Genomic DNA, 18,236 nt, shown 5'->3' with positions numbered 1-18,236 from the left:
CGACCGTCAAAGCTGCTTAAGCGCTGAGCCGCTGCGTCCCGGCCGCGGTGACCGCGGTCAAGATGCGGGCCCGGGAACGGAAAGAAAACACACCCAACCGGTCGGCAGCCGGTAGCGGGCAACGCTGGGGAGGAGTGGCCGAGTTTCCCGCCATTAATACAACAACCGACACAGTAATAATACTACAAATGCTACCGAAATTGCTGTCCGTGGCGGGGGGGGGGGGGGGGGCATCGAGTGGCCTGGTGCGGAATCTCAGTAATCCGATTACCATTCATAATTCATTAATTGAAGGCGTAGTTCGTGGCCGGCTGCCTGCGTCTAATTTATCACGATCAGCTTACTATCGACACGGGCACGATGGGGGCAGAGTCGGAGACACTTCCGAGCGGTCTGCACCCTCTCACTCCCAGCATGGAGCCCTCTCGATCTGTAAGGGAAGCTAAAGCTTGCCCAAAACAAAGTACGAACTTCTATGCGTCTTGGTAGGCTAGATTTTATCTTGCAAATCTTAAGTTCGTCGGAGCCACTGCGGGGAAGCATTTATGGTACGGTTTTACGGGGAGGGAATGTGTGTTACAATACATCCTTCTTTTTGTTTTGGCTTAGCGACCTACGCGATCATGCCGGCGTATACAAGCTTTGGAGAGTTTTTAAATGTCACGCTTTTATCTTGCCTTCGAGAGGCCATGCCACGAGGGGACGGTCCATACGAGGCTTGTGCTCACGACTTTGTGCCACAGGATCGCCACGGGTTGCATTGCATTGCATTATTGGTATTACGTAACTTAAGGACAACCCCCATTACGATCCCTTCTAGCGAGTTTGAGTTAGAAAGAAGTTGATTCTTGTGTTACATTTAATTGCTAACGTTACGTAAGCTTTGGATAACCCCTTCGCCCTTTGATGTTTTGTTGAATTGCAAATCTTAAATTGAAATCTTTAAAGGTGAGTCGCTACCTTTCAGCGCTACACGTTATGGTAAGCGTTACGTAAGCTCTGGATGACCCCTTAGTAGTCCTTCGCCCATTACTTAAACGAGATGGATCACTGGGCCAATTTTTATGAGTTTTCTGTTAGCCTCTTTGAAGCCGTGCAAGTCTAACGCAAAGTGTTAGCTAAATGAGTATGAAATGATCTCATTTCCTCAAATCAACTTCAAATATAAAAAAAAAATATGTTAAACTGTTTGTCATTGAAAACAGATCTTGGAATCGATTTGTCATGTATGTACAATCGACCGCATCTCTGTTTTCATCTAAAAGGAAAGAGCTTGCAAACCCTTGCATTGCAAAACCGTATCTATTTTCTATTTTCTCTTGGCCCCCAATAAAGATGTCCGGAAAATTTTCCTAATTTTATTAATTCGCAGCAAATCCTATTTTGCTCTCCATTCCGCCGCTCCTTTGCAATTATGCCATTATTAGCTTCCGGCGGCACGAACTCCTGCAACGAGGTGCTTCCGCCCGAGCAATGATAATCCCATCATTTCGGCGCCCGCCGATGCTATTAGCATAATGTTTCATTAATATTTTAGCGCGCGCGCGTTTGTGCATTTGTGGGGTGGTGTTGCACATTTGCACAATTCATCGGACGCGTTGAATGCATTCGGCCGTTAGCGAGAGCCGCAACCAGCGCTCTAGCGTACGATATTAGTGGTTGGTACAGGGTTACTGTGCTTATTTTGTTTTTTTTTTTACAAAATAATACATAAAAACATTCAAAAATAAATCACGTACGCTGGACAGTTTGATGGTAAAATTAAAAGAAAAATGTTACTCGATTTTTTGCTAACAGTAATAAACCAGTTTCAGATTCAACCATTTCCGAGCTCACCCTGCTTTGTATCGCTTCAAACGACGCATAGACGCACCTAATAACCTGATTAGTGACTCTGCAGTACTTCAAAAAAAAAAGAGGAAAAAAAGAATCGTTGTACCATCGGCCACCATTGCACCCTGAAAAACGCTGGGATGGAAATATGCTGTTAGCAGATTTTAACATTTTCTATTGGAGAAAGGTTGTATATTCTAATGAAGCTAGCATTTAACCTAATTTGAATCATTCTGATAGTTTAACGCTTTGCTAACAGTTTCTAATGCATTATTTTCACCGTGTTACAGGTGCGGTTCAAGGTTACAGGTTCAAGGTTCGCGAATTCAGAGCCGTAGCGGCAGAAATATTGTCGTTTAAAGAGGTTAATTTCATACGTCTAGTTTTTTAACCGATTTAAAAACAATTTCGATCCGAAGTTACGGGTTTTAGGAAACCTTATGTTTTGGCTTGCTTACTGTAATTAGTAATTTAAAGCAAAAATACCTCTTTCTATCCCGGTCTGCGTGTCCACAGTGCATCGGGGCCTTCAGCAGGTTTATGTGCACAATATGAAAGAAATGTTGCTGCATTTTCAGCAACAAGCTAACACGCTGCAATGAAGGCAGAATGGAGTATGCTGCTGCAGCTCTTTCAAAGCAGATTGAGATAAATCGATCCATCGTCAGGTGTAGCCAGGATATAACGAGGCTTGTTTGTAAAGCATATACAATGCCGAAGTTGTACGTTAACAAGTAATTGCATTTTCTTCCTGCTCGCCGATGTAACCTAATCTCCTCTGAGCTCTCTGTAGCGTAAAAACTACCTTTCTTATATGAAGAATCCCTTAATCGATTGGCTCGTCTTGCCACATCACATCATCCGGCAAGCGTGTGAGATTATCGTTAAAGCAATCGATACTACTTGATCGGCTGGTTACCAATGCATTTATAGCATTTTAACACACACACTTTAACAGCTCTCCCACTGCTCAGCCCAACCCGGACCGCTGCAGCGTCTGCTGGTTTTCCCGCAACACTTGCCGAACGTTTATGTTGATGCGACTGTGCCGCATGTACTCCTCGACGGCAGCGCCCCACTGCACCGCGTCCTGCCGCTCCGCACCCAACACTGCCCACCGTGCCGCACTGCAGCCCAGGCCCTCGGGCAGCTCCGCGTCGATACAAACGCGCGGCACCGCATGATAGCAGAGCCGGCTCGCCCCCGTCATAACGACAATGTCGCCGCTCCGCAGCAGCAGGGCGTCCGGTTGCTCCTCGCGGCTAGTGCCGCCGATCAGAAACACTGCCGGCTGGCCGAAGCTGAAGCAAAAAGGGGGAAGGGGGGGTGGGGGGATAAAAAGAACGCTTTAGTGAACGTGTGTGTTGCGGCCAGCCAGCTCACCCCAATCCGCCGCTACCTGAACGAAAACAGGGGCGCCGTTTGATCGTCCTCCGAGTGGTCCGTGTGGCCGGCTAGTGTCGCCCCGGCCGGATAGTAGTTCACGATGGCCGCCTCCGGCGAGAAGCGATCGTAACCGAGGGTGGTCGCGACGTGCCGGACCAGCGCACCGAGCTCGGGTGGGAACGGTTCGCGCCGTGCCTCGTCGTACAGCTTGTTCGTCCAGTCGTACTGGTAGCCCAGCGTGGCCCAGCGCAAACTTTTGGCGAACGTGCGCCGCTCGGCCGGGGTCGGTATGGTTTGCAGCTGCTCCCACCAGCTGCCGACAGCATCCCGCGCCCGCTGGCCCACACCGCTCTGGTTGGTGGTGTTGGGCGGGTTCGGATAGTCGGCCAAGCTACGCGTCATCCACTGCCGCTGTGCCTCGGCAGTGAACGGATTGGCCACGACGAGCAGGCCGGGTCGGCCGGTCAGTTCGTGCACCTTCCATTCGCTCGGTGACAGCAGGCCCGCGAAACATTGCCCATCGATGTCGTCTACCCGAACTGGCTGCGGGGAAAGAACAACCATACCAATTACTTTCCGTGCATTGTGTTGGCACCGTGTCCTGAATGTGTTGGACGCGTCTCCCGAATGTATTAAGAGACAGTGCGGACCGAACCCTTACCTTCAGGTTTGGATGGTCGCTACCGATCAGCAGCACATCCTCGAACGAAGGTGGCGGATTTCTCGATTTGTAGTACTTGAAGGCTGTTTGGAACATAGCTTTGCACACTCTTTGGCTGGACGTTTCGTTAATCGTTTCATATCACAATCCTGCAGATGAAAAAAAATGAATTATTTGTTGCATTTGATCATCCAATAATTATTACAGCAAATCACCTGAGCAATCACAATCTAATATTAAGTTTAAGCACCGCACTTCTTTTCAGTTACATGGCACGACTGTGCTGCCAGATCGAACCAAAACACCAGCACACCGGTTTGTTTGTTTACATTTCATTGCGCACAAATTGACAGCTGGCCCGGGCACAGTGCGTTCCAAAAGTTTGTGTTTGCCCGCTGTACGCTCATGTTCAGTTCGCTTCCTTGCACTATTTTCAGTAAAGGGATTTATTACGAAAGAGGAAATAAATTCTTTCCGCAGTGGCTATGCTTTTTCATTCATGTTTGAAAACATTTGAAAGTACATTATTTTGCTCTTTATGGTTGGTGCCCGTTCACATCGTTTGATTGTAGCGAGATATAAACATTTTATAGCTTCTTTTTATAGTAACTTTACATTCGATTTGCCGTTGGTTTTACCGACGCTCCATGCGTTTCCATTTCAAAACGTAACCGAAATTGATTCGACTTTTTTAAATCTGTATGCTCCTCCCATGTTGGTTCTATGTTTGCAGAGAAAAATAGGTAAGCGGTCAAGAAAATCGTGAAACAAATTCAAAAACCTTTCAGGATCACAATACAAATTCTACTAAAGCTCGTACGCTATTTCCTACGTTGCACGTTTTCTATTGGGTATGGTTTGTCGAATGGAACTGGAATTGTATCGGTTCCAAATTCGAATCAAGTTCCAGGTATTGTTTTTGATACTGATTAAAATCGGGAGCTAATTCTGGATCAGAACGGGTTCATGATCGGTTCCAGGACCGGTATGGGTTCAGTATCAATTCCAGGTCTTTTACGGGTTTATTTTTAATTCCAGAACGGTAATGGATTCATGATCGGATCCAGGATCAGTATGGGTTCATGGTTGGTCCCAGGACCGGTTTGGGTTAATGACAGGTTCTAGGGCAGGTGCAGGTTCATGATGAGTTCCAGCATCGGTATGTGTTTATGATAGGTTCCTGGGCAGTAACGGATTCATGATAGGTTGCAGGAGCTGTATGGGTTCAAGATTGGTTCTAGGACCGATATGGATTCATTATCGGTTCCAGGTCCGGTATGGGTGCATGATAGGTTCCGGGACCAGTATCGGTTTTTGATAGGTTTTAGGGTCGGCATGGGTTTTGTTGTGGGCAGCCGTGCCGACCCCTGGACTTGCCGTGGCAGTTGCGCTGCCACCGGTCAACGTCCAGGAGGACGACAGTGTGTCACACACACTGTCGCACACACTAAGCAGCGCAAGGCTTAGTGTGTGCCGAGCGCACAGTTAGAGTGTGTTTGCGAGCCGATCGAGCAGGAGCTCTCGGCAGGGGCGCTCGGTGCGGCTGGTGCGCGGCCACCGCACTTGTTATTTTAAAGTGTGTTGTATCAGTTCTGTTAATTGTGTTTTATTATTTATTTTGTATGAGTGTAAATAAAATTTTTAAATACAAAAGTTCTAAACACAACAGGTTTATGAGCAGTTCCAGGACCGGTATGGGTTCATGATCGGTTCTAGAAACGGCACGGGTTCATGACTGGTTGCAGGAGCTGTACAGGTTTAAGATTGATTCCAGGACCGGTTGGGATTCATGATCGGATCCAGGATCAGTATGGGTTCATGGTTGGTTCCAGGACCGGTTTGGGTTCATGACAGGTTCTAGGGCAGGTGCAGGTTCATGATGAGTTCCAGCATCGGTATGTGTTTATGATAGGTTCCTGGGCAGTAACGGATTCATGATAGGTTGCAGGAGCTGTATGGGTTCAAGATTGGTTCTAGGACCGATATGGATTCATTATCGGTTCCAGGTCCGGTATGGGTGCATGATAGGTTCCGGGACCAGTATCGGTTTTTGATAGGTTTTAGGGTCGGCATGGGTTTATGAGCAGTTCCAGGACCGGTATGGGTTCATGATCGGTTCTAGAAACGGCACGGGTTCATGACTGGTTGCAGGAGCTGTACAGGTTTAAGATTGATTCCAGGACCGGTTGGGATTCATGATCGGATCCAGGATCAGTATGGGTTCATGGTTGGTTCCAGGACCGGTTTGGGTTCATGACAGGTTCTAGGGCAGGTGCAGGTTCATGATGAGTTCCAGCATCGGTATGTGTTTATGATAGGTTCCTGGGCAGTAACGGATTCATGATAGGTTGCAGGAGCTGTATGGGTTCAAGATTGGTTCTAGGACCGATATGGATTCATTATCGGTTCCAGGTCCGGTATGGGTGCATGATAGGTTCCGGGACCAGTATCGGTTTTTGATAGGTTCTAGGGTCGGTATGGGTTCATGAGCAGTTCCAGGACCGGTATGGGTTCAGTATCAGTACCAGAGCCGGTATGAGTTCATGATAGGTACCAGGACCGGTATGGGTTCATGATCGGTTCCAGAAACGGCACGGGTTCATGACAGGTTGCAGGAGCTGTACAGGTTCAAGATTCATTCCAGGACCGGTTGGGATTCATGATCAGTGCCAGGGTCAGTATGGGTACATGATCGGTTCCAAGACCGGAATGAATTCTTGATATGCTCTAAGGCAGGTATGGGTACAACCAGTATGGGTTTGGTTTTGATTTTAGTTCGCTTAAGGGGTCGTCAAAAGTGTCACATTTTCATTGGATTATGAGGTCATTAATTTCGGTGTACTCTTAAGTGTAAAAGGGCTCTTTGAAATATGTTTGCGCAGCACTGTAGCCTGCAGCACTGTAAGCACTGTAGCACTGGTGCATTCAAAAATCCCTGGAAAAGAAAAAAAAACCAACCTTATGGGAAAGCACTCAAGCACTCATCAAGTTAATGTCGTTGTATCATTCCATTTTAATCAATAAGATAGCTAAGAACCACCCTTTATACCAATCCCCATCCCCTCCCCCCCTCCGCCATTCCCTATCAACCATTTTTTGAAGTGGTTGTACCGTATCGCCCACTAAACCCTTCCACACATTCCACGCCGGCCTCCTCTCTAGCCGGACGAGTGCGGTCCGCTTGGATTCCACAGGCTTGCGGCGAGCTGCTTGGCCACCGCCCGCCTCACCTTCCCGCTCGCCGTCATGGGCAGCTGGTCGACAAAGATGACGCCCCCGCGCAGCCACTTGTGGGCCGGCCGAGCCCGCCCGTCCGGCGTGCGGGCACAGTGCTCGACCACCTGCCGTCCGGTCGGGGCGCTCGCCGATTCGTACGGTTCGCGCACGACCAGCGCCGTGGCCAGCTCGTTGTACGGCCGGGCCGGATCGGGCAGCCCGACGACGGCCACGTACCGGACGCCCGGCAGCTCCGCGATCGTGTCCTCCAGCTCGGTCGGGGCGATCTGGAACCCGTCGTACTTGAAGATTTCCCGCTTGCGGTCCACCAGGTAGAGGTAGCCGTCCGCGTCGAAGCGCGCAATGTCGCCGGTCCGCACGTACCCGTCCGCGGCCAGGGTGGCCTCGGTCGCCGGCACGTCACCGTGGTACCCGAGGAAGGGATGCGCCGGCCGGACAAGCAGCTCGCCCGTTTCGTTGGGACCGAGCGGTCGGCCATCCTCCGCTGTGATCTGTAACAGGTGGAATGGCATTAGATTGGACATGATAACACACACACACACACACACCATCACACACTTACCTTCGCCGTTACACCGGGCAGCAGAAAGCCAACGGAATCGTCACGGACCAGCAGCTCGTAGGCGATGTTGCCCGTCTCGCTGGTGCCGTACCCGACGAGCGACCGACCCCGGCCGGCCACCAGGACGCGCTGATTGATGTCCTCCCGCAGCCGCTTCGACACCGTGCTGCCGCCGACGGCGAACAGCTTGATCGAGGGCAACCGCTCGGCGGAGGCCTCCAGCGTGCGCACAATGTCGGTTGCCATCGTGGGCGTCACGAGCAGCAGCGTCACCTGGTGCCGATTGCACAGCTCGATCGCAAGCTGCGGCGTGGCCGGCCGGGTCGTGATGACGCGCCGGATCCCGTTCAGCAGACCGGTCATCAGCATCTGCCAGCCGGAGATCCAGTAGAGCGTGCTGAAGCACAGGATCGTGTCGCGGCGGTCGAGCTGGCTGACGCGCTGGTACGGTCCGATCAGCTGGGCGTGCGAGATACGAACGGCCTTCGGCAGACCGGTCGTGCCGGACGAGCACACAATAACGGCCGTCAGCGTGGTCGAATCGCCCCGGTAGGCGGGCACGAACCCGTCCTCATCGTCCGTCTCGACCGTGGTCACGTCGGCCACCGGCAGACACTGGGCCGACGGCTCACCGAGCAGCACGTACTGCTGGGCGGCGAGCAGCAAGCCGATCCGCCCGGCAGCTTCGTAGACGACCGGCAGCGCGTCCGCATCCGCTATCACGTTGCGGGGCCGGGTCAGGCGCAGCAGGTGCTCCACCTCCTCCACGCCGAACGACGGATCGAGCGTGCTGACCGTTACGCCGGCCAGGAAGCAACCGAGCACGACCGGCGCCACGTCGTCGGAGTTGCGCGCCATCAGCGCCACCACGTCGCCCTGCTGGCAGCGGTCGGGGCCGATCAGCCGCCTGGCGAAGCGGACCGACCGACGGCGCAGCTCGTCCCCGCTCATCACGTACCCGGTGTCACCGTTCAGCTGGGCCGGTTTCGGGCCCGCCCGCTCGAGCACGTTCAGCAGCACCTGGCCGAGGTTGGCGGCCGGATTCAGCACGGGCGGTCGGTCCGGGCCGCGCCAGCAGCCGGCAAGCGGATCGTACTGGGTCGCCATGCTTACGCACGGGCGTGGAACAGGTAACTGTCTGGCTGGGCGCTTGCACGCGGGCACAGAGAGGGAGAGCGAGTGCCACTTTACACTGGTTGGCATCTGGCCACTCTTGTTATCGCGCACTCCCGTCTGGGTCTGTTGTTGCCAAATAGGCTTTTGTCGTCTCGAGTGCGCCGAGAGATATGAGCGTGAAGCCGCTTTCGAATCATGCTGCCCGGGGGGAGACACGTTATAACAGCCTGTCCCTTTAATATGATTTACTCTATCCAACTACCAGTTGGAGATATTGATTGACCGTTTACATGACAAGTTGTACTTCGTTTACTTTCGTAGAAAGCTATTTATGACGTTCGCTAATCCTATCCAAAGCCTCCTAGCTCTTCCTAACGGCAAAGTGAAATTGGAACTCCTCTATTAGGCATTTGACCCGATTTGACTCGAAGAGCGCCTTCTTTAAAATTTATTTCTAAACATTAAAATGACATGAGAATTAACAGATGCAATGTGGTACGAACAATGGCAACAACAAAACCTACTGCCTTGTTTCTGCAGCACAGCGCAGCACCGAAGGCATTTGCGGCCCGCACTAGCTTACTTGCCCGCATCATCTCCCTCTCCCGCTGCGTGCTTTGCTTCCGGTGGCGAAGCGTTGTCCGTCTCTTCCTGCTGCTTCGCGATAAGGTCGCTAATTTTGTAGCACTTGAAGGGCACAATCTTCATCACCAGCTGGTTTGCGTTCCTTTCCTGCAGCGGCATCGCGCCGGCAACCTCCTCCTTCGTGGGCGGACCACTCATGCACGGCTTGGTGGTGGTGGTGGTGATCGTCTTGGCGCCACTTTCGTCAGCCTTTGCGTTGCAGATGACGGTGACATCGGGGGATTTATTTTCCGCCGTTTCCGAGACCGTTTCCGGTGCCACCGTATCCTTGGGGCTGCTTTCTCTCTGCCCGTCCCTGTCCGGCCCCTCCCTCTGCGGCACTAGCGTTGTGTCGGAGGTCGGCGAACAGGCGCCTTCGGTAAGGTCTGCCGGGGCCGGCGGCACCGCGATCTGCAGCATTTTCAGCCTCATCCGCTGTGCTTCCAGCCGCCACTTCCATGCCTCCTTTACCGCATCCTCCTGCATGTCCATCGCTTCGCGGTGCTTGTGCTGGTAGGAGTTGAGCGAGCTTCTTAGTTTATCCGTTTCTTTTCTGTGTAAAACAATAAAGCAAAGCGAAAATCATTTTTAGTACTTAGAAACCAGGAAACTAAAAAGCACTTCAGCTGCTCAAAGTCACCCCGATGAACTGAATCCGTTTGAGCAGGGCCTGAACCTTATTTTGTATCCAAATTACAGCGAACCGAACTCATTTTGCTGTTGATGTATGCAAAACTGGACAATAAATTAAGCTTCGACGTGTCTGGATAGACGTTCGTTCATCCGTTAAAAGATTTGAATATCCGAACGCGTACTAAACCTGCATAAAATCGATATGAACCTATGTATGAATCGAATAATTGGAGTTGTATAGAGTTGCTAAGGAAAAAAGGACCTTTTCCAACGCGATTCTACACGCGGCATTAAGGTTTCCATAGAAATGTGTCAACTAGAAGAGTTTTATGCATGAAATCGGTTATGTGTTCCTTCCAATCCAGAGTCGATTCAAGCCAGCCAGTACTCGATGTCAAAACCCTAACGAAACATGCATTGAAAACGATGTTTTGGTAGATTTGAAGTAAAATATTTCAGTTTTCACTGTTACTTAAACTCTATTACTACCAGATTTTAAAAAATAGAGATCATCCAATGACATTATATTACAATAGATTATTTCTCTGAATTCAATCGCTGAGAAATGTTTAGTTTTGAAAGCGCTGATTTTAAAGCCATCCCCGAGAGTTAGTGTGGTAATTTAATTCCTGCTACAATTTCATTGCTCCCTCTTGATTGAGTTTTCCTACCAGGCTTCTAAAACAACAAGCATATTTCATAGAGCAATTGGGTCAAATTTTTCGACTCGACTAGATCGCTAAAAATCTTTAAAACAAATTTACAGACTGGCCGATTAGATATGATTAAAATTATAATTAAAATAACAGCAAAACACAAATGCTAGAAAGAAAAGCAAAACGACAACTTACTTATAGTACTCGACGAGCATGTTTACCCAGTCAACGCTATTGGAGGCCATCTCGTGTTCCAGGTAGCGCACCCGCTGGTCCGCCCGGGCCAGCTGCTCGGTCAGATCCTTGATCTGCCCGTGGAGCGCCTGCGCGTTGTAGTACTCCGCCGACCGGACCAGCTTGACGCACCGCTCGTACTGCGTCTGGGACTCGCGCTGCGCCATACGGAGCGTGCGGATCTCTCGCGGGCAGTCCTCGTGCTCGCTCTTGAGTTGAAAGAAGCGCTGCTTCAGCTGCGTGTACCACTGCATGAGCTGTTTGCGCTGATCGGCCACCTCCCGGAACAAGGAATTTCCCTTCTCAACTACGGCGAGAGAAAGAGAGAAAGAGAGAAACATTTAGCACAGTTGCAGGGCCAAACTGAAGCGATCGAGCGCTTCACACTCACGTGCACTGTTCGAGTTGGAGCGCAAACCGGCCAGCTCCGCCGCCAGCATGCCGTTCTGCTGCTGGGTCGCTTCGAGCAGGTCGCGCAGCTCCTCCGCCTCCTGCGCTTTGATCTCCAGGTTGCCCTTCTTGGACGCGAGCTGCTCCCGCAGCAGCTCGATCTCCTCGCTCAGCTCGGCAATGTTGGTCAGCGCGCCGGTGAGCTTCCGGTCGGCCGTTGTCAGCTTCTGCTGCAGCTGCACGATTTCCGACTGATACTGCAGCTCCTCCTCCTCCCAGTCCTGCTTGGCGCGCAGCGACTTTTCCTGCACCATCCGGAGCGTTTCCTCGATGTGCTCGGGGACGGGCCCGTCCGCGGGCGGGCACTCCTGCGGCGGCTCGGAGCGTTGCGCTTCGAGCTCTTTGCTCAGCTGCTCTATTCTTGCCTCCAGCGCCTTCAGCTGGGTCGCGTGCTCGGTGCGCATTTGTTCCAGCTGCCGGTTCGATCTGGCCACCTGCTGTTCCAGCTCGTCGGACAGATCGGTGCTGATCTGGTTCGCTACCTGCAGCTTTTTCTTCACCGTGTACAGCTCCTGCCGCAGCTCCTCGTTCTCTGCCTTGAGCCTTTCCATCGCGCAGCGCGGTGGAACGGAACGACCCGGCACTAGAATTGTTTTCGGCGCGTTACCCTTTTTCTCCCCCAAAAAAAGGCACACACCTTTGGGCGGAATCGTACGTTGGTTTTCCGTTGCTACTTTTCGTTTCGTTTGACCGTTTGATTGGCGATAGGTGTACAAAGGCGAATATGTGACCGTTGTTTGACAGTCGCGGCACTGACAGTTGGAGGCTGACATTCGGCGATACAGCACTGACTACACGACGTAGCAGTAGACGCGTCATAAGGATGTAAACAAAACAAGGTCTGTTCGAGCAGTTCTTTTGCCTCCAAAATCCAACATCAAAGATTCGAGCACGAAATGTACTGTGCGCAGTCATAATTTTTTTTTCATAATTTTGGAGTTTGAGTTTGATGTAAATGTGTGTGCACAGTTTTCACACGTCGGATTTTTTTTTGAATGACGCTATTAGTTCTACATAAAAACCATAATCGAAAGCGGTCATGTGCAAACAATGTCACACGCATGTCTTGGATATTTATTTCCTTTTATTTTTACTTGCTCCTACAGGGTTAGGCTTCACAGGCTTAGGAAAACAGATCAAAAACTGCTCGAATGTATATGACTGGCATAAAATAACTCTTGGAAGGAAGTAGCACAGTCCCATAGGGGGACAGTCCCGTGGAACAGCCGACTACTCGTATGGCTTAATAACAAGCACGCCATGGGTTCAATCCTAATATGGACCGTCTCCTCGTAGCAAACGCAGGCTCGGCTTCTTCTTTGGCACAACAACTGTGATCGGAGAATCATGGGTAGTTAGAGAATATCTCAAATCAAATGTCGAAATGGTTAACAGGTGCTAATAGTTTACACTTAAATTATAATGTGATATATTTCAACACGAAACTAGCAGTGATTTGGCAGCAAATGATCCCGCAACAATTTCAAAGAGCCGGACTTTTAGGAACCAAGAACGGTCCCAATGATAATCTCGGAAGAACAGACCGAATCAAATCGGTATTTCCCAACTACCCCAACGGTTAGAAAAATTCGTATAGTTTGTGTAAAAAATAGACATTTTTCTTTATTTGATATTTGTCGCATTCAATCCCCTGCCAGAAATCTGTCCGTCTTACAGAATCATCGCATAAAACTAGCTCACCTATTCTTGTACCTTTCCTATTTCCGTACCTACGTAAGGTATCGTATTTTCTCTCTCTCTCTCTCTCTCTCTCTCTCTCTCTCACTCTCTCTCTCGCTATCAAATTCTGCTTGCCTTTATCTCTACATTGTGTGGAGGAAGTAGTAGTTATCTAATTGCTAAGTGTCTACAGTTCCTTGCTAACAAGATGATCGCTAAACCGTTTCCGTGCCTAGGGCCTACTAATGACAGCACTACTACTTTGCCGTTCACCTGCCGAGCTGGAAGAACCCCATATTTGAAAATGCCGTGCCAGTGGCTGTTTTTCCTTAGCCCTTCCCTTGCCGCCTTGCACGCTGCGTCCAGTTCGATTCAGTACGGAGTACCACATGCATGATGGTCACGTTAAACGCCTTCTTCCAGCTACACGGTGGCAACCTCCGTCGGACATTGGAACCGGTTCGCTAAACATGATCAAAAACCGTAATCCCTAACATATCGCTATTATCCATTTAGTTATCTCCTTCCTCTTCTATCGACAGTGTCTACATGATGGCGTTGATCTGCTCCAGCTACTCCCAATACTCACTCACCCGCACAGACACACACACACGCGCACACTCGCATGCACACGCCAATCGCCGTCGTTTCGTGCATTCTGGCTATTTACATTTCGCTGTGGAACACAGAACAGAAAAATGGGTTGCGCATCAGCGACCGAAACAGTTGGACGGAAAGCCTGTTCTGTTCATGTATCCGGCATAAGTCTTTCAGCACACTTTTACGTGGACACAGTAGGCGAAAGGTGGCGAGGAACAAGTAAGAATAGGGCGAAAGGCGAAACTACTAATACACTAACACAAAAAAAAATGTACAGCTTTAAACTCTTCCTACTATCTCTCTCCCCCTGTCTCTTTTTACAATATACGCATATAAGGAACGCATCAAAGCACGAATTAACTTAGGCTACTCGGTACGGCGAAGTAGGGGATCACATGAAACACACGTGCTGCGGCTGCCACTACTTCCCGTCCGTTTAACGTAATCTGGAAGGTTGACTGAGCTACTATACACAAAGGCACTACTACCAAGGTGCTACCTAACAGACTCCAATGGAGTTCGTAAGCCTAACAAAACCTTAACCTTTCTAATCGCACGAATGACGGGCGACGTTCCGAGACGACCCGGAAGAGCGATGCACGGTTATATGTGTGGATGAGCGTGTGTGTGTGTGTGGGGGGGGGAATCACTAAAAAACTTAACCTAACAAATTGCGACGCGCGCGATCACAACGATCCGGCAGATGCGCATCAGTGCGATCTTCAAACGAACGATTGCTACCACTACTGCTGCTACGACGACGACTACTACTACTACTACTACCACTACAAATACTACTACTGCTGCTCGATTATGGTGCGCATTGCCGCCCGGAACACACCGCTCGAATATGGCAGTTGGAAACTGGTGTCTGTGCAAATGGCGGCTGTAACGGTACGCAGACTAAGGGAGCACTGAGGACTGCTAGAACACCGTACGCCGTAGTGAGGTGGACCTTAGCTCCGCGTCCGTTTTGTGTTTTGTACTGCGGCGCGCCTAGTCGCTGGACGGTTTCGGGCGCTGCTGCCGGAGGCTGCCCGCCCGCCGTTAGGAGAACGGGGGCGTGTCGCTCTCGGACCGGATCTGCCGGATGCGCACGTCGTCGTACGCGATGGTGAAGATGCTCTTCTTGTCCGCGATCTTGTTCCGCTTGCCCTTGGTGTGGAGCAGCGAGTTCATCGCGATGCCGGAATCGTGGTCGTCCTCCAGCGTGGACACGTTGAGCGTTTTCGCGTTCTTGGTGCTGGTGCCGCCGCCGCCACCGTTCGACTTCGCGCCGGGGGCCGCCGTTGCCGCCGCCGCCGCCGCCGCCGACTGGTCGACGATCTTGATCTGCACCTTGTTGTCGCGGCTCACGATCGGTGGCGTCTCGGGGTAGAGGTAGTGGGGCAGCTTGTCCGGCGGGGCCGGCACGACCGGCGGCCCCGTCCCGTACTCCGCCTCGAACCGGTGCTCGGAGTGCTGGAGCAGCGGGTGGCTGCCGCCCGCCTCCTGCTGCTGCTGCTGCTGCTGCTGGGACTGGGTGACCTTGCGCGCGTGCTGTATGTCTTCCTTGAGCAGGCGGGCCTCCTTCGGTGGGCTGGTGCGGGGCGCCGGCTCCGGCTTGCCCTTGGCCGGTGGGGCCGCGGCTGCCTCCCCCTCGCCCTTCCGGCGGCTGCCGCCGGTCGTGATGGTGGTGGTCGAGCTGGTGGTCGTGGTGGTGAGCAGCGTCGTCCCGCCGGCCGGCTCCCGGTCCCTCTTGCGCCCGTCCCGCTTCTCGAGCGAGTCGCCCTCCTTGCTGAGGTTGTAGTACCAGTCCATGTACTTCGGGTTGACCCCGTGCTGCTGTCCCTCGCCGCCACCGCCCCCCGGTTCGTTGAGGTCCTCCTCCTTCGACACCGATTTGCTCAGGCGGGGCGGCTTGGGGGCGGGCCCCTTCGGGCCCTGCGAGCCCGCCATTGCCCCCGACGCTCCCGTCGCTGCCGGCTGCCGCCGGCTCGGCGACTCGGACGTCGTCAGCCGGATGCGGGTCGTGGTCGTTTCGGTCTTGTCGTCGCGCCGCGACACCCGCTGCTCGACCGACGCCTTCGGCGACACCGTCACCGACTTGGACGTCTTCGTCACCGAGTACCGGTAGTCCTCCACGTCCGACGCCATCTCGTCCAGGCTGTCCGCGGAGAAGTAGTTCTTCTGCACCACCACCTCCTTCTCCGAGCCGTCCGAGTCCTCGTAGTACTTGACGTTCTTGCGGTACACCTTCTTGCGGCGCCCGTCCGCCCCGGGCCCCCCATTGCCCCCGTTACCGTTGCCCCGCCGGCCCCGCTGCTCCGGCCCGGGCAGCGAGTCGGAGATTTCCATCAGCACGTCCCGCTTGAGCCGCTGCTCCTTCCCGGTCTCCTTGCCGTTGCGCGACAGCTCCTCGTTGCGCTTGCGGCGCAGTATGCTGGTGCGCGTCTCCTGCCCGCCCCGCCGGTGCCCGCCGCCGGCCACCGCCCCCTCCCGGCGCAGGTCGCGCCCGTGGTGCAGCTCGTCCTCCTCCTCCTGGATCGGGGTGCGGATTTTGCGCTTCACCGACTCGACCACGATGATGCGCCGGTTCGACTTGCGCTCGCCGGTCGACTCGCCGCCACTGCACTCGCCGCTGCCGCCCAGCCCGCCCTTGCCGCCGGTGCGGTGCTTGAGCGTCTTTTTGCGGTGCCGCCGGCGCTTGATCAGGTACACGCCGTCCGGGCTGTCCGGCGGGCTGTACCGCACGTACTCGTACTCGTCCTCCGACAGCGAGTCGTCGTTCTCGCTCTTGGTGCGCCGCCGGCCGAACCCGCCCGAGGCCCCGAAGCCGCCAGCGCCGCGCATCGGCTCCGTCTGCGTGCCGGTGTCGCAGTCGGTCTGGGTGGCGGCCACCACCACCGCCATCGACTGGCACGGCAGGCTCTGGGTCTCGAGCGCTTGCTCGTACTGGGTGTACCGCTCCTCGAGCTTCTCCTTCTCGAGCAGTATCTGGCGGAGCAGTGCGTTCTGCTGCTTGAGCGAGTGCTCCAGCTCCTGGTGCATCAGCGAGTGGGTCGAGACGGCCGGCTTCAGCCGGCCCGGGTCGCCGTCCCCGTCCGCCGCCGCCGGGTCCTTGGCGCGGCCCCCGACCGCCCCGATCTTCACCTCGGTCACGTGCTCGCCCCGCCGCACCGGCACCTCGTTCGGGATGGTCTGGATGAAGGTCGTGCCCGGCAGCAGCTGGTAGTGCTCGCGGATGATCTGCTTCCCGTTCGCCTGCTCCTCGATGTACCGGCGCATCAGGATCTCCTTGCCGCCGTTGTCCACCATGATGTACTGGGGCTGGTTGGGCTGGGCGGCCACGCCGGGCCGCTGCTGCTGCGCCTGCTGCTGCGGTATGTTGACGTAGATGTTCTCCTCCTCGTTGCGGCCGCGCGTTATCAGCCGCAGTATCTCCGCGTTGCCGTCCTTGATGAAGTACTGGTCGCGCGGCTCAATGTCGTCCGCGACCAGCTGTGGAGCCGCCTGGTGCGGAGAGACAAAGTGAGACAACGAACCTTTGCGAAAGGCAGACCACCGCCCACCGGACTTACCGCGTGTCCCTGCCGTTTGAAGCTGCCGCGCCGCTCGTAGTTCAGATCGCTGCCCCGGTCCATCTCGTGCCGGCGCATCGAGTCGTCATCGATCGGCAGCGCATCGTCCGTGGTCGGTTTGCCGCCGCCGCCGCCGCCGCCGCCACCGCCTCCACCACCACCGCCGCCGCCACCGGCATGATGGTGATGGTGGTGGTGGTGGATGCGCTTCAGCGACTGGTACTCCGGATCGTGCTCGTCCACGTCCTCCACGTACATGTCCCGGTCCGCGTTCAGCAGGTTCGTGCGCGACCGGTGCATGTGCGTGTCGTCCTTGGTCGATTTGCTCTTCATGTCGCTCCTGCAACGAACGAACAATGGAGCCTGATTAGAGTGGGCGGTTTGGGGGGGGGGGGGGGGGGGAGGATGCTGGCGCACCGCGACATCTTCTTCTGCCTTTGCTCTCGCGAGAGCGGCGCGCGCTTGCCAATCCGGACTGCCGAGAAGGGTGTGTTGTTTGCTACTACGTACTACATCCATCAGCCTCTACTACAGTACTACGAAACCACTACTATGTACGGGCACCAGCTAAGCTAACACAAACGCGTCATCCAAATCTTGGACGGGGTGTTCCAAATCTTGGGGAATTACTGGACAGGCAGAGGGAGGGTGGGAAGGGAAGGGGAGGTTGAGGGTTTATAAATGAAGTACGCAAGGGAAGGAGCTGTCAGACAGGCTTTACAGCACTTTCTTCACAGTTGTTCAGTCAAAGCATGCTGAGTAGGGCGCCAGCGCAATTTACACACTAAAGCCTAGCGGGTCTTGGAGCCCTTTCAAATCTTCACAAACAGTTTAGCCTACTCCTTGAAGCCTACTAGAAACAACACGATCCGCACATTTAAAATAAGAAAACTAAACTCGCTCCAACACAACGGTTGGCAGGTTCGTCGCTTGCTCTCACCTAACACTTTCGTTCTGGATGTGGATGAGTGGGATTTTCGAAAGGAAAAAGAGACATGGATGCT

General features: G+C 53.4%; 4 protein-coding genes across 10 annotated transcripts in view; all 4 read right to left on the bottom strand.

Moving 5' to 3' along the window:
* Positions 1-275: 275 nt before the first annotated feature.
* Positions 276-4,196, bottom strand: LOC121598248 (nucleic acid dioxygenase ALKBH1). Its single transcript, XM_041924817.1, has 4 exons — positions 4,096-4,196; positions 3,881-4,029; positions 3,233-3,762; positions 276-3,134 (listed from the first exon to the last, which is right to left on the bottom strand). Exons 2-4 carry the CDS (start codon positions 3,974-3,976, stop codon positions 2,804-2,806), a joined length of 957 nt encoding a protein of 318 aa, XP_041780751.1. The 5' UTR covers positions 3,977-4,029; positions 4,096-4,196; the 3' UTR covers positions 276-2,803.
* A 2,667-nt stretch (positions 4,197-6,863) lies between these two features.
* Positions 6,864-9,092, bottom strand: LOC121596717 (probable 4-coumarate--CoA ligase 1). The gene is made up of 2 exons (XM_041921907.1): positions 7,680-9,092; positions 6,864-7,608 (listed from the first exon to the last, which is right to left on the bottom strand). Exons 1-2 carry the CDS (start codon positions 8,880-8,882, stop codon positions 7,039-7,041), a joined length of 1,773 nt encoding a protein of 590 aa, XP_041777841.1. The 5' UTR covers positions 8,883-9,092; the 3' UTR covers positions 6,864-7,038.
* A 105-nt stretch (positions 9,093-9,197) lies between these two features.
* Positions 9,198-12,129, bottom strand: LOC121596723 (myosin-4). Its single transcript, XM_041921921.1, has 3 exons — positions 11,334-12,129; positions 10,904-11,249; positions 9,198-9,972 (listed from the first exon to the last, which is right to left on the bottom strand). Exons 1-3 carry the CDS (start codon positions 11,941-11,943, stop codon positions 9,375-9,377), a joined length of 1,554 nt encoding a protein of 517 aa, XP_041777855.1. The 5' UTR covers positions 11,944-12,129; the 3' UTR covers positions 9,198-9,374.
* An 860-nt stretch (positions 12,130-12,989) lies between these two features.
* LOC121590479 (cadherin-86C) overlaps positions 12,990-18,236 on the bottom strand; it is a 112,932-nt gene continuing 107,685 nt past the window's right edge. For 6 of the 7 annotated variants that reach the window (XM_041910220.1, XM_041910270.1, XM_041910234.1 and 3 more), the window contains 2 exons: positions 17,233-17,572; positions 12,990-17,164 (listed from right to left, as the gene is read on the bottom strand). In XM_041910220.1, coding sequence (XP_041766154.1) covers positions 14,720-17,164; positions 17,233-17,572 — 2,785 coding nt within the window. In that variant the 3' untranslated portion in view covers positions 12,990-14,719. The remainder of the gene's footprint in view (positions 17,165-17,232; positions 17,573-18,236) is intronic. The other variant, XM_041910262.1, reaches the window with a different exon arrangement.

Source organism: Anopheles merus, chromosome X (genome assembly GCF_017562075.2).
Source record: "Anopheles merus strain MAF chromosome X, AmerM5.1, whole genome shotgun sequence".
Taxonomy (NCBI): Eukaryota; Metazoa; Arthropoda; class Insecta; order Diptera; family Culicidae; genus Anopheles; species Anopheles merus.
The sequence above is the reverse complement of the archived record's forward strand: the minus strand, read 5'-3'. Positions and strand labels throughout refer to the sequence as shown.